Source organism: Labrus mixtus, chromosome 2, assembly GCF_963584025.1.
Source record: "Labrus mixtus chromosome 2, fLabMix1.1, whole genome shotgun sequence".
Taxonomy (NCBI): domain Eukaryota; kingdom Metazoa; phylum Chordata; class Actinopteri; order Labriformes; family Labridae; genus Labrus; species Labrus mixtus.
The window spans coordinates 23,991,785-24,008,022 of NC_083613.1; the positions used below are offsets into that span (position 1 = coordinate 23,991,785).

Sequence of the window (16,238 nt, forward strand, 5' to 3'; positions counted from 1 at the left end):
CCGCTCTCGGTCCCCTACTGACAGCCTGAGATTGATGGATTGAGCTGTGCATCGCACATAGCATCAATTCTGTCCTCCTTTCTCTTTTATTCTGAGTCTCACTCCCTCATCACTCCTCCCTTTTCTCCCCCCCTCTCTCTCTCTCTCTCTCCCTCTCTCCCTCCCGACGCCTCTCTAGGTCCCTCTCCCGTATTAGTTTCCTAAAGGCATCTTTAATGCTGCCAGAGAGCGCACTGAGGCAGCAAGGAAAAGCGAGGCAAGCCGGATTGCTATCTCCGTGACAGCTTTTCTGCCTGGCAAGCTGCACGTGGAGCAGGGGAACTGGACTGGACTGTGGTGTTTCGTGGAGGTGGTGGGAGAGGAGGTGGAGGCAAGAGACAGAGACGAGCTGGACAGATGGAGGACGGCACCCAGCAACTGGGACACTGCGTGGTTGACATGAAGGAGCTGAGCGCCAACCCTGAAGGACTGACCGCTGCCGGTGAGCTGACCGCGCTGTGTCGTGTGTGTCTCTCTGTCTCCCCATCTGTCTCCTCTGGCTGTCTCCTCTGTCCTTCTTCATACACTGAAACTCTGTGACATCTTTTCTGCTGTTAGGACTGACTCTCTCTCCTGCAGTAATTCATTTCCTAATGCATGATGTCTAGTTTTCTGCATGATTCCCTTTTTAGTTTTTGCAGTGATTCTCTCTCTCTCTCTTTTGAGCACACATACAGAGGGTGTGTGTTTGTGTAAAAAAAAAAAGAGAGCGACAGAGAGTAAGAGAAGGGTGGATGTTAAAGAAAGAGGGCGAGAGGGAGCCCATTTTTAAAACCTTGATGATTAATAACCAAGTAACTGAACTCAGTGCAGTTTTACTGCGTGATAACTTACACCTGAGGGTCATTTTGTAGCAGAAAACAACATTAAATAAACAGCCCATTATCAAAAAGCAAACTAAGCTCACTCTGCCTTACCTGTCACTTAAAGTTCTACTGAATTTGGAAAATTTGTCAGAGCATTATCATGATTATTATTCAGGTGTTTCTTTAAAAAAACTGCACTGAATTAATGTTAAAAACTTGGTAGCTGCTGTTTTGCTGTATCTCATAAAGTGGCAGATTCTTGCAGTGTGTTTCAAATGGTTTGCAATAATGCCAAAGAAGTCTGCCTCACCTGCTTTTGGGCAACACTGATTTAGCAAATCTATAAAGTAAAGTTCTGGTCGCCCAGTTTATTGAGGTCTGGAATTCTAGTGCCTACCTTTGCCCAGATGCATGTGTGTGCAATCTTGTGTGTGTCTGTCCCTATGTGGATGTGACCGTGCATGTAAGAGTGTGTATGTGCTCTACTATTGCACTGCAGTCATATTCCACACAGCCTGGATGTGTTGTCACTAATGAGCACTGGCAGGGGCAAACTGGATATCTCAGTGCCCATTACAACAGGAGAATGCTAAAGAGATTAGCGGTAGCAGTGGTGCCGCAAAAACCCTGCTCTCCAACTTTAATACCTTTGCTCACCAAAAGGACAGACAGTGAATGCAGCACCGCTAAGCGTTCGCATTGGCATGCAAGCTGAAAACATCCTCATCCTCCCTATGGGGATAAGAAAAAAGAGACATACAAAGAGGAATTAAAGCTCAATTCATGATGTCTCCTTTGCCTCCAACCACACAGGCTGAAGCATTTTACATGCACAATTACACAAATGGAAACACACACACAGAGGAGGAAATAACACAGTATTTACACTCAAGATAAATACAGTACACAAGCACATAGAAGTGAGCATGCATGCACAATAACAGTTCTGAACTGATCGGGAACCATAGATACACACTATTATTGAGATAGCATGTTCACACTTAAAGGTGACATGTGACAGGTGTGGGTGTACACAGGTAAAGAAAAACAGGTCATTGTATCTGCGTTTTCTTCCACCTGAGTATCCTGGGAGACAAAAGGGAAGAGCAAAGCACATAATTACCATGTTTGGCACGACAGACAGGATGACAACCAAGCATTATCAGTCGCAAGGTGAAACAGTTTATCTCATCCTTCTTGTCAGCAGAGACAGAAGGACCAAACAGGGTGCTGATTAGTAGTTATTAAGGTGGGACTGAATTAGCAATTTACAAACTCAACCACACAGGGGGAAAAATTAATTCATGGTTATCAGTGGTGGAAGAAAACCAATGCAAGTTCATTCTTACTGTTCTTAAGAAGAGTCTGTGTTCAACTTTTCTTGAGTATTTATTCTTCTGACAAGGTTTTTCTCTTACTCCAAACAATGCATTCCTTTTTTTTTTCTTTTTTTTTAAATCACATCACTGTATCCCTTTCCAACATAAAGACAGATATCAACCTTATTTATTGGTGGGTATCTTCATTTCAAACATGCTGTTAAACTAAAAGTACTTTGGATGTACTGAAGGATGAAGAAATATTAAGAGAAAATAGAAAGGAGATTAAAAAAAAAAAAATCGACTGCAGAGAAGAGTCATCCAAGTGAACTTCATATTCCAGACTAATGGGACAACTTGTAGCAACATTGATGAACGTAAACCTGACAACATTGCTAACGACTTACAGAGTAGTAAGAAATTCCTTCAGCCAAAACAAAGTAAAAAAGGGAGAGCCTGCAGCCAATACTGAAACAATGCAAATTCCAAAACAAATGCAACTGCAGAAAGGCACTGAAAATGAACAATGCGGTCAAAAACACACAAATTTCGAAAATGTTTGCATTAAAGACAAACGCTCCAAATCCAGACTCACATTGAAGTGCTGTAAGAGTGCTCAGTGGAAAAGTTTATTATTGAGGGGATGAGGAAGTGCGTTTATTATCAGACCACATAACAATAAACATGTGACCATGCCCCACAGTCTACTGGTCAAAACCACTACTTCATAACATGTAGAAAATCTCAACAAACTGTATTTGAGAAATGGGTTGCGATGGTCCGATAGCTCTGTTTAGTAACCGTTAGGAAATGCCAATTGCAGCTTAAGTTTGCCATGGAGCCAGAGTTACTGCAAAATGTCTCTGAGGGAATATGTGTTCTTTTTCCAACTCTTATTGTTACTCCTCACTTTTTAAATCCTCTATTTAGACATGGATATGGCAGTTTTCAATGGCAGCTGTATCATAATTGAGAGTTTTCAAGGCACAATTCTTTACATCCAAAAGCTGTACTTAAAAAAAAAAACTGTCTCCCCCGCCCTGTGCCCTCTTTAACCCCTGACAGTCCATCTCCCATCGACACGACAGTCAAGACCCTCTCAGTGCCCCCCAACTAATTCACTCCAATCACTTCATTAAACGCTGGCAACAAAACCATCTGTCCCCTCTCAATCTCCCAGGGCAGTAATGTGACGATAACTCACTCTCCCATTCAGCACCACTTGTCCTAATAGGATGCCTGTTTGTGCAAACATCATTCGAGTTAGGAGGGGTTGTTAGTCTGCCTGATGACTGAATCATCAGAAAGGATGTGCAGGTGTTGTCGAGGCAATTTAAAGTGCAGCACCAATAAGAACGGAGAATAAGATGAGAAAGAAAGACTGCAATTAGTTCTGTGTGTGTTGTGTGAATTCACAGTGAAGATAAGTACATTTGGGGGTGGTGGTGTTCGTAATTATACAATTCTCAAAAATCAAATTCCGTGGTGAGCCACACATACAAGTGACTTATTAATATCATCTCTAAAAATCCAGAGTATCTCATGTTCAAAGTACAAAATACAGCATCTGATCTCAGGCACACGCTCTTACATGTAATATCTATTCATGAAGAGGATAAGAAAAATTGATTAGGAATATGCTGTGATTGGGTTTGAAAGAAGCTCTTTTTGGACATTACTTGATTTTCTTCATCCAGCTGGTAGCACGGTATGATGTGGACAGGATCACCAACATTCTGGCGCCTTTCTACAATTATGTTTGTGGAATCAGGAATGAGAAGCAACCGCATGCGTGTGCTCCCCCGCATCTTCTGTCTCCACGGTCCGTTCCAGAGTATCTCCTGTTGGCTCTGTATAGAAGGTGAGGAAGCAAAGCAGCGAGAAAGGGAAGAGGTTTAAATGACTGAAAGACAAAAGACAGACAATTTAAGTCCCTGTACATTAATTAACTCTGTCATTCTGGAGAAATCACCTGCTCTGCTCACAACCTAATAAATTAGCCTCTCCTCTCCCCTCAGCGTGCTTTTCCCCCCCAGTGATACCTCCAGCAGACAGGGGGTTGATAGATTGGAGGTACAGTGGGGCTGTGCTGTTATTTCTAGAGCTGGATGAAACTGCAGTATAGTGGGCGGGCACACCTCATTTGCTTCGGGTCCCTATGGGAGTTACATCTGCATGTGCCTGCCTGCCTGCCTGCCTGCTGCCTTGCTGAGCGTATTACCATATTCATAATGCCAGCGGATATCGATTTTTAAATATCACACCTGTTCCACTTTTTTCCGCACACTTGGAGCGGCGTCACCTGCCAGCTTCATATGCTAAAGGGGCTGTGATTGAGATGCACAGTCGTGGTGGTTGACCTCTCTCTGTGTAATGGGTAATTGTTGTAATTAGACTTTGTGTAGTTGTTTTGGTCAGCCTGATCCTCATAAAAGGGTTAATGACATGAGACAAGAATAATGTTGCCGTGTACATAACAGGTGTTCTGGCCTCAAGTTATGTACACAACTTTTTTTTTTCTTTTCATTGTAATTGGATTTTGAGTTAGCAATATTTTCAAGGTCTACTTGAAAAAGTCAATACAGAAATCTAAAACAGTTTTCATATCAAGTTGTACTGTACTGTCAGGCTAGCATGAGGATATTATGGCTGCCATTGGTAACTGAGAGAAGAACTGATTACTTGCCATTTATTACTTAACAAAAGCAAAACAACAATAGTGCAGCGCTAAGAGAGAATGTTTCATTAGCAGGGCTGGGAATCTTTGGGTGTCTCACGATTCGATTTTTTTTTTTTTTTTTTTTTTTACAATCTGTTTTCGATTCAAAACCATTCTGGATCCATGGATTCAAAGTCTGTTTTTGAATTAGTTCATACTTCAGGATCTACTCCAGTCATCTGTGAGACTGGCTAAATGTATTGCTGCTCCATTTGGCATACTACTGAGTGAAAGAGCTAGCCTTAGCACTAAGTAGGGAGTGACTGATAAGCAAAAATAAAAAAGATTTTTGGAAATTATGAATCTATTTAAAATCTCAGAAGATAAGAATGTTGATTTTAACATACTACACACTATCACTTTACAGATCCGAGTTTCTCCAACTCTTTGGAAGGGACAGCACGCCAATCTTGATTCCGAAATTCAGGTTTTGGAATTGGTATCAAAAAAGAGAATAAATAGTGTCTGAGCATTTAATTTAGTCAGTAACGTTTTTTCAAATATACAGCATGTCTTTTCTAATTTTTAATTGTCTTTAAACTCCAATCCTCAGCCTACCCTTCTAGTACTACTATACTATATCTAGTTGCTTTGCCATTGGGTTTTAAGTCCCATGATGATTATTCCCAACCAGTATCAGACCTTAACATTCAATTATTTCCTCTTAGATAGGCCCCTTCCACTGCATCCTACTACTTTAGATAAGTTGTGGCCTTGCACAGATGGAATCTACTGAGACAGTTGGGCTGTTGACATGACAGTCCCTTATGATGGCACCAGAGACAAAACCAAGCAGCTGGCTCTGTCTCAGCTCACCTAGCTAAAGGGCTCTCTATTGTAGCCATGCAACATGTCACCCAGGCTTATTAATGTTTCATCAACACTCTCAACGAAGCCTCTCAAGAAGTGGGAGACATCACCCCCGAGGGAAGGGAGGATGATGACAGTAATGTGTAAACCAGGTAGCGATACAGAAAATAAATTTACATACATAATTATCCTATTTGTGTAAGCGAGTGCATGCTTCAGCTCTGAGTGCGCTTGATTAATTAGACATTTATACGACTAGTATTCATAACAGATATTGCGCTAACTTTGCGTAAGCTTGTTTGTTCAAATCTAGCCAATCCTGACAAGTGCTGCGCTGACATTTGAGAGAACACCAACAGATTAAGACTTTATTAACAATTTTGACAAGTTTTCCTCATTAAGATATGAACTGCAAGTTGGTTGTGTTTTTTTTAATCAAGTTTTCAAACCTTTTTTTGCACCAGTAAGAAGATGACTCTCAAGAAGGAGCTTCCAAAGAATACATGTAGAAGAATAACAGAGAGTAATTTATTAGTGTGTAAACTATAGCAATGAGAATTTCACCAATCTTGTTATGAACTTGTCTGAGTTCAGTTTAAACTTAAAAATTACAGCACAAACTTAACTCTGGATAACTTGTATTGAACTTGAAAGTGGGACCAAAATCAAATAATTTGGAGTGATAAAATAAAGTATATTACAGAGTGTTCTGGTCATTTTTTGTAACATGAATAAGAAACCACAGAACACATAACAACAGACAACAGGCGATCACACACAGTGTGATACAGTCATACAGTCTATTACAAAAAAATATGTGCAATAGATGGTATTTGAAGAGACTTTATATAAGAAGTATATTAATCCAACCTTTTATACTTTACAAGAGTGCTATCATAGTTTTATAAAACTATACTTGTTAAAACCATCCAACCCTTTGTTTATGAATTAAAGGGCTAAGATCGCTTACTTAGCATAAATGGACACAACCTGTCAATACATACGTTAACTGAAATGTATCAAACATATACTTCATAACAACAGAAAGACATGTCACAAAAAACAGTACATTAAGTCAAAAAGACAACTTTGCATGAATTGAGGGTTGCAACGAAGGTTCACTCTTGATTCATGATATACACTGTTTTGTTAATAAGTACCACCTCCTTTGCTTTTATGAACTGCAATGCTCCTTCTTGGCCTCGAGTGTCCAAGTTCCGAGAAATAATGTCCTGTCAATCTTACTCCAGTGGTAGAGGATGACCTGCTTGAGTGGTTGATTAGAGCGCTACTCAAGTTGTAACTTTAGTTTTCCTCCTCCATAGAGTAAAGACCAGTTACAAACATAGGCTTTGCAGCACTTCCATCTTTATTTTATGAAGAACGCAACAGTTTCATTTGTAAAATGTTCAGCGTCATCGTCATGAAAAAAAAGTGCCAAACAACAGGAGATGACGAGCTACAAGAAGTACAATTCTCAAGTACACTTGATCCCAAAGTTTGGTTTATTTGATAAGTGTGAACATAAGCGGACCGTACTAGGGGACCGTGCCCGAGTACGCTTGAAGGATGGTCTCGGGCACGAGTATGTTCTGCAGGAGATGTGACAGGCGCCATGCTCAAGCAAGGAAGTGGACTTCTATATGATGTAATTCTAAACAGCTCCTGTCACTTCAAAAACCCTAGAATCTATACAGCCTGTTCCCATTTTGACCTCTGAACTGCAAGGTACATGTGAAAGTAGGTGGAGTCTCTAGCGTCTCTGAAATAACAAAAATATCCACAGTAGCAGGATGTACTCGGCTTGTGAGTCACAATAGTTGCCTTTTATTCTTTCTGATTGTTGTCCGATTTGCAAACCAACTATGTGCACACTGCCTGCACTATCAGACTATGAACATATGTATGTTCAGGCTCAAAACGATGTTACTAATGTGAATCCAGACCAGTGGGGGAGAGGGGAGGGGGGAGCAATTATGCTCGTGCAAAGGACGAAACAATCCGGCCTAGTGTGCAATAGCCCCAAGAGAGCATGTTCCAATTTATTCCATACACTGTATTTCAGATTATTTCGGTGACCTTGGGCAGCTCCACAGTTGTATTTGCATGAGGTAAACAAAAGCTCCCAGACCAACACCAAATCTGTGATGATTTTTAAGAAAAACCTCTTGACCTCCACTGACATGTAAAGGAAGCTTCCTCTCTTCATACAGTCACAATACTCTTCCAGATGTGCTCATGTTCTTTGAGTCTTTTAGAATAGAATACCTACGGTACAGTTGTGGATATCCATTTTTTCTGCTAAAGGTGCAAAAAATTTTCTATTCATCTATAAATTTACATGGAAAAAGCGATTGACTAACAAAAAACATGGATACTGTTTCTAGATTCTAAATACAGATTTAATTTCTCAAGGAGATAACCGTTCTTTACCATGGAACTAACCTCTTCTGATACAAAGGGGTGTCAAAGATGTTTGACCTTTTCAAGCAAATTTGCAAACACAAGTCTAAGTGTATTTCTTAAGCTGGGATGGTCGAACATGATCAATCGAGTTTAAGAAAATCCCTCCTATCCGGTATGTGATGTCAGTTTAACAGTTAAAATCTTTGTTCAGAGAGCAAGCACTGTCTGATGAAACTGTTACCTAAAACAGTTACCCCTGTTGTTGGAATAGTAGTGTAGGAAGAGGTTTTAGTCTTTAGTCGGAAGCATGTTAAATAATAAAAGAAGCCCTAATATTGAACCTTGGGTATACCACATTTACTAGGAGAGTTAAAAATGAACATGTCCCAATGTTAACTAATAAGGTTCAATCTCTCAGGTGGGAGGTAAACAAATTTCAAACAGGCCCCTCAGACTGGCTTAATTTCTCCAGAAGCAGTCATTGATGTTGCACCTGTCTGAGAAGATCTTAATCTGGTGGAAGACACCTTTTTCAAAATCTTAATTTAAAAAAAAAATGAGTCTGTAGTTTTTGTCAAAGGGGTCTAAACTAGTTTCTTTAGTCGAGGTTGATCAGTTGGATGTGTAAAACTGGAAGGGACTTTTCTATTAGCTTAACACATTATAATAGCTAAAGCGCTGGTGGCAGATTGTGGTGAAAATGTCCCTGAAGACACATGGCAGTATAATTACTGGCGAGATTAGGATAGACAGCACGGGCAGCTTTTATTTTTTCCCACACAGTCTTGTCTGGCACTTTCTGTTACCTTAATATTGCATCATTTTGTGGAATGATTAGTGTGAAGCCAGATCAAAGCAGGCCTTCTCTTCGTAAAGTCTTTAAAAACAAGTATTTTGAAGGGAGGCGTTACAAATAAACAGACCTGACTAGACATAAAAGCTGCCAACAAAGTGTGGTGAATGGTTTAATTATAAAACACAGGTAAATCATCTTTTAGACTTTATGGAGGATCATAATTACATAAAATGACAATTACCTACGTCCCATGGCTCCCATAAATCAGTAAGCGTCAAGTGTCCGACGCCCATTAGTGGGGTTGATGAGCCTTAGAGGGGCCAATTGTGTCCAAGAAACCGAGGAAGAACAAAAACGCCATTCAGCGTTTTTTTTGAGCACATCAATTTTCTTCTATAATTTTGCAGGTGTTTGCATCTATTTGAATGGTTGTGTGTCAGACTGGGGAAGTGATGAATGAGAGATGGTGCTGGTGACTCATGATATAAGCAGTCCACTACTCATCTAGCATAAAGCCACAAGGACAGTGTATACACTCTGAAAGATTGCAGTGTGTGTTTGCATAATTTGAAATGAAAACAAAGGAACAATGTTGCCAATCACTGTGTATTCTGAATGACTTTGCAATTTTGTACATTCACTCTACTAACTTGACCTTTTTTGTGGACATGTTGTCATTTACCACATTGCCTTAAACTGTTGTTTTGCCTGTTTTGCCAAGTTTTATTTAACTTCTTGACACACATATTTACCTTCTCATCCATTAGATGGCTTTATTAGAGTGTGGTCCCAGTTGCTCACAGTGAATAATGTGTTACACTAATTGAAACCTTGGAAAATTACTATTATTTGAAATACTTAATGAATGTTTGTTTAAATTAACAAATGATGGATGATTGGGTCAAGTCAAACCATAAAAGTCCAGGTATTCATTCACTCTCAATGACTATTACTGTATTATTACTTTGCCATTATGTCATTGTTGTAATTTCCTTCCCTTTTTCCTTCCTTTATCTCTCACTCTCTCTACTTTCATCTCAACTCCACTCCATTTTCTATCTTTCTTTCTCTGTCTTTCAGGTGTGATGCTAACACCCAAGCTGCCTAAGATGGAATTCAGCCTCAGTAAGTCCTTTATTTACTATGTTACTCAACGTAAGATCTGAAAGTAAAGAAATCACACACTATGCATCCTAGTTAGCAATATAGATAAAGGACATACAGACTTTCCTGCATGGTCCCACTTTCAGCGATATGAAGTCCCTCTTGAAACACAGAAAAGCTTCATCTCCTAATATGCCCATTGACTCAAATAAAACCAAATGTAACAGTCCAAGAAAAACAACGAGCAGATGCTGCTGACAGAGGGAACTAATTCAGATGTAAGATACGATTAGTGCCACATCTTCAGAGATCCTTAATATCTCTAAATTCTGACACACATACTCCAACTGTAGTTAAAGGCGACAACACAAAAAAGACACAAAGAAAACATTTTGAAGAAAGGAGAGTGAACCCTTTATATTTTTTGTTGAGGAGGCCTGATTCATATTTAATCCAAAAGAGATGATTGAATAATATTTCCAGACAATTAATTGTGGCACGGGTCAAGTTTTCTTAAGCAAAAATTCAAATTCAGATACCATTCCAGTCTTTAAAGTACCAGACTAACAGCCTCAAAGATCGGAATTTAGGTGACTGAAACTGAAAAATTCCTACTGTTCTGTTGACATTAAATTGGAGATTGTCTAAATACAGATATTCTGTCATGATTTGGTCTTATTTAGTTTTGTATTTCAGAGTTTAGGTTTCCATGTTTTTATTTCTCCTGTTCTTCCCTAGTGTTGCTGGTTTTTCCCTCGTGTGTTTCATAGTTTAGTCTTCAGTGTTTCCTGTGTTATTTTGTAATTTCAAATCCTTGTGTCCCTCTCTATTCTAGTGTGTCTTGATGTTTAACAGTGTCTTCAGTGTTTCATGTATTTGTCATAGTTGTCCTCAGTGTTTCTTGTCCTGCCTCTGTGTGTTTCCCTCTGTGTTGATTGTCCTCATTGTCTTCACCTGTGTCTGATTACCCCATGTTTATTTAGTCTCTGTGTTCCTTCCCTCGTGTTGTGAGTTCATTGTCGTTTGTCAGGTGTCAGTCTACTAGTGTCTCCTTGTTTTTTCGTTTTGGATTTTGATCGTAAGTTTTGTTTGCCATTTTTGATTATTAAATACTTTTAGTTTATTCTGCACTTGGGTCCACCTCTCCTTGTTTTCCAACCATTCATGACATATTCAAGGACTACATTATCCATTTAATGTCAGTACTTTAAGAACGGATGATCATTCCACAAATGTATCCTCCCTTATGCAACTCGATCAACTCCTGGTTTGGGCAGTGCTTGGTAAAAGAACTCTGACCTATAAAAAATTGCTTGCAACATATTCAAACTGCATGTTAATACCTCATGATGCTTCAAACCCCTAATGGTTTTATTGCATTATAAGGACAAAAAGTTTACACTGAACCATATGATCACAGTTTATGTAGATTGATTGCGTGGAGCTAAAAATAAGTCATTAATTTAAACTTGCACTGCTTGCTTTATCTGAACATAAAGTAGATATATAAATACATATACAGTATATGTTTTGCAGAAAAATCAAGTCAAGCCTTTGTAATGCTTGCTTTGGTTTCTTAATATTTATTCAATTCAAGTATAATCTCAGGTTATACTGCAGGTCAAGGGTTTGCACTTCATTCAGAGTATGCTAACTGTACAGTTCATCTTTTGAACTTTTCATTCATTCTTTCATCCATTGAGTGTTTAATTAAGTTATGTGCACATTTTACCTCTAACATTATCAACCTTTGTGAAATGAATACATAAATATCTAAAATACCTTTAGAAAAGGGAATATGGTTTATTTGATCATTGTATTATTAATGAATTGTTGTCCATGGACGCTACCTCTCAGTCAAAACATAAGTTCAAGGCGAGCTAAGATTGTGTCACACTTTTTTATTTCCCAAGAGGGAGCTCAGTGTGATTAAAATGGATTTATAAAGGACAAAAGAGAAACCTTTCAAAAACTGAATTATGACAGCCCACGCAAACTTTTCAATGGCAAGGTTACAATGCAAATTGTTAAAGATAACTGACATCAAATATTGTATTTTTTTGTGTTGCTTCCTTTAATAGGAGTGACTGCTTATTTCAATTCCTCAGGAAGGTTATTTTCTGCAGCAAGGAGCACAAAAGTAGTGTCAGATTTATCAGAATTTTAATTAACCCTCAGTAGAGTGCAGTGCTAGATAACATGAGAAAAAGGTGGGGTTGGTTTGTAGATGTTGACCGCACAGTTTTAAAGAGCCCATATTATGCCCTTTTTGGGGTTCGTATATTTAATCTATGTACTTACTTTTGTACGTTCACAACAGCTAAAGTTTGAAAAAAGCGTCTGTTTTCATGTACTGCTTCTTCTTGCTCCCTCTCCGCTCTGAGTCCGTCAGCTACACTCTGCTGAGCCCCCACTGTTAGACCCCACGTGGGCCAAGTCTGCTCTGATTGGTCTGCTGATCCGCTCTGTCGTTATTGGTCAGTTGCTCAGCACGGTTCTCGGAAATATCAACATGAGCTGCAGGGCTTACCACAACGAGCCAACGGGCTTAGATCAGTGATCTCACACTGACAATGACGTCGGACTGACTAATTTTTATCGAGGGGGGCTAGAACCGAGCGTTACATGCAGCTAATGCTGCAGCTAACAGGAGGACGTAGGAGAAGCCGCGTTTCCGCAGACTTTGAATTTCTTCTCATAGATGTGCCTAAACATGCACAGGACACTTGGAAAACGCACTAAAGGGCATATAAAACCAGAAAAAGCATAATATGGGACCTTTAAATAGCTGACCAATAATCATTGATCTGCTAGAGAACCCAAAAGCAACAACTACTAGGTGCAGGACACCAATGCAGCAATTAGTGCTTGCTTTTTTTTAAACCTGTTAAAAATGTGCCGGCTGCATTCTGAGCTGGCACACACTGAAATAAATTTTGCCTTTACTAGATAGGACAGCTAAAGAGAGACAGGAAATGTTGGGTGGAAAAAGCTTAGATGACACGGAACTCACAGCTGCTGCGATGAAGTCTATAGCCTCCATACATGGGGTGTGGGACTTAACTGCTAGGCTATTGGTGCCTCAGTTTCTGCTCTTTTGACAAATTTCATCAGCTCTACATTAGACGCTCTGATAACCTTACTCCTGTTTAAAAATGTTTCACTCAATCTTCTGTTATCACATCAGGTTTTCCGCGTGTGTGAAGGCTTATTGTTGATGCCAATGCTGTTCTGCCGTCATCTTTTGGACTTTTTATTCAGAATGATTTTTCACTCTTTGTTCAATAAATCAACAGACTTATCTGGACTTTGAATGAGTCACAGTTACAGGCCCACTTAGTCTCTTTGGGGCATTCTCCAATCTTAGCAGCCACAATACTCGGATTTTGCTTGAAACTGTTAAAAATATTTCCATTATAGCATCGTATAGCGGACTCTGTTGCTCCGTCTGCTACTTCCTCTTCTTTTTTTTACGTCACATCTGACCTCGGAAGCCCCCCTACCCCCTTCCGACTGACAGGGAAAGTGTCCCGCTGTGAGGAGCATAATGTGAAACAGCCAGGTCAGGAGAATATCCGGAGCAGTCCTCCTGAAATTAGCTAGATTATTTCAGGAGTGCAGATGTGAAGACGGTTTAGATTTTACAGCAAGCCAGTGTTTATAATCTAAAATAGGGAAAATGTGAAAGAGACAGCTGAAGCTCTTTTGACCAACTGAAGAGTCTTTAGAGACTTACTAGGGCAACCTGATAGAAGAGAATTGCAGTAATTCAACCAAAAGGTAACAAATACATCAACTAGTGTCCCTGCATCATTATGCATCATATCAAAACAGATTTTAGAGATATTGAGAAGGTGAAAATAGGCTCACATTGAAATTTGAATGTCAGTGTAATTGAAGGCTTTTAGTTTTGAATATCAGGTCAATTCTAAAAAACGATTAACTGAAGAAAATGAAAAAGCTTAGTACTTATCACTTCGAGGCTTTGAAAGACATTTTTTTGTTCCTTTTCAAGCTCATATTTTTTGCAGTATTGAAAATGAAAAAAAAAAAAAATTCTAAGGTAATTTTTGATTTGATTGATTTTTTACAGCTATTACAAGGTCTTAAAATATATTGTCAATGTCAAAAGTACAAAAGATCTTGGAATTACATTTTCCGCATATACTTTAAAAGGAAATTTGCAAATGTGCTTTAAATAGCAGCTTAACCAATGTGCTTTGAATTATGCAGAATTCCTTTTAAACATGACGCTCCATTCACATATGAATACAGGGGTTGTATTGAAGTCTGTTAATCGTTAAACATTGTACACTTGTCACTATCTTATATAAATTAACATGAGTGATAAGCAGCACTCTGCAGCAGATGGGCACATTTATCACTACACCCACAGCCTTTGTTTTTCTCTCCGTTCTCCCCAGACCGACCATCAAACAGGTGTGCCAAATAGTGGCACATGCAAATATTGTTGTCAAACTAATTGAAGCATTGAAATAATTATCGTGATGAATAACCATCTTAAGGAGATGAACATATTTTCTGTCTCCTGTGGCAACTCCCAGGGCGCCCCTTGCGATTAAATGGAATTTGGATCCGTTCTCCGAGGCTCAGTGCATTAAAACTAATTTCCTGCAAATTCATCTTGAAAGAGCTCGGTATAGTCCAATCACAGAAAATAAATAAAGCATCGTAATTGAAGTCTCCGAGGGTGGGCAGACATTATTACTCCAATTGCTCAATTGTTATGTTAATTTAGTAATCAGTCTCAGTATAGTTCAGTAGGTGAGTGGCTTGACAAGAATTGCAAACCACAACATTGTTGAATTCATTTCCACCTAAGCTTAGACAAGTAATTACCGGTAAATAAAAAATGACGAAAAAATGTACAAATAAAATAACTTTCAAGGCCTTCTTTTCCTGAACTTTAATCCATTATGCTCCTTTCTTTCTCTTCTATATGCCATACTCCTCTTTCTTCCCCTCATTATCTCCCCTCTCACTGTTGCTTCCTTCCTCCAGCTCTGAATGTCTCTCTGAGGGACTCCCTCGTCCTTTCCCTCTGGCGCCCTCTGTATTTCCCTTTCCTGCCACCCCCATCCAGCATCATGATAGCTCTAACCTTACAGGGTCAGTCCAAGTGTCATATCCCTGGAAGAGAGCCAGCGTGGTGATGCACGGTCGGGCACCCAGTCCCGTTTAAATCACCAGTTTGTCAGTGGTTAACTGTGCAGCTGAGTAGGGAAGATCCCTCGGGCCGGTCATATATATGTCCCCCTGAAGTGTCTGGTGAGGACAGACAGCATCGTATCTGCACTATGCCAACTGCAAGACCTGTGTGTGTGTGTTTGTGAGACTGCTGACTGTCAGTATCACAGTAAGTGAATAGAGCCTGTGAAATTTAGGGCAACATATTGAGATAGGTGATAATATGATGAAACTGGCTGAAACACAAAAGGCCGAGCTCTTTGGAATCCTTTGTGGCCTCTGGAGCACAAGATTACGCTCTTTGTTTGCATATCTGAATAGGTTAATTATATATATGCATTATATCTTCTGTAAAGAACAGAAATATCCCATTAGACCCCTAAACTACAGGCACACCGATGACATTGGTATGAATATCAGAGTCTGTGAAGATATTTCTGCATGTTGGTCTTTGTCTTTGCCTGCAAGAAAACGCCTTTGCTTCAGCCTTCCTTCTGAATACGCAAATTTGAGATAGTCTTTAATGTGAGTCCAAAGGATTCGGCATCAGGATCATGAAGAGTGAACAGGAATGTGGGATCAGTAGAGCCCCTAAGAGAAATACATGCTTGAGCTCTGCTACACTGCAATATATGCAACAACTCAGTCTTCTATCCTTTGCTAGGAGGATTAAAGGCTCTGGATCTTACAGCGCTACTACCAGTTGTTAATGTGTTTGCATTTTTTTTCCCCTCTTCAGTGATAGTCAGTTCTTCTACTCAGGAAGAATAGCCAATGCATATGTTGATGCTAATGGGGATCCTAATAAAGAAAGAAAGAAAGTGATTTGTTGATATATTGGCTGCTGTTTGTGAGGGGTCACTCTACCTCATTAATCGTTCAAATAATCTAAAAATCTGTCTTTTGGACGGACAGATTGATTCTTGCATTTGAACAGTGTTGATCAGCTGGTAATTTGTAGGAGTTCTGAGGTCAGTTTTTCTACACATTTTCTGTCCAAAGATAATTTTTCTCCATTTAGTTTCATTATT

The 16,238-nt window shown here is 39.4% G+C and overlaps 1 protein-coding gene across 2 annotated transcripts in view; it reads left to right on the forward strand.

Annotated features, from left to right (window-relative positions):
• The first annotated feature begins 220 nt into the window (after nt 1–220).
• The window catches only part of inpp4b (inositol polyphosphate-4-phosphatase type II B), a 136,814-nt gene continuing 120,796 nt past the window's right edge, over nt 221–16,238 (forward strand). Inside the window, exons 1-2 of one of the 2 annotated variants that reach the window (XM_061057476.1) lie at nt 221–481; nt 9,976–10,020. In XM_061057476.1, the coding sequence (XP_060913459.1) occupies nt 397–481; nt 9,976–10,020 (130 nt within the window). In that variant the 5' untranslated portion in view covers nt 221–396. The remainder of the gene's footprint in view (nt 482–9,975; nt 10,021–16,238) is intronic. The other variant, XM_061057483.1, reaches the window with a different exon arrangement.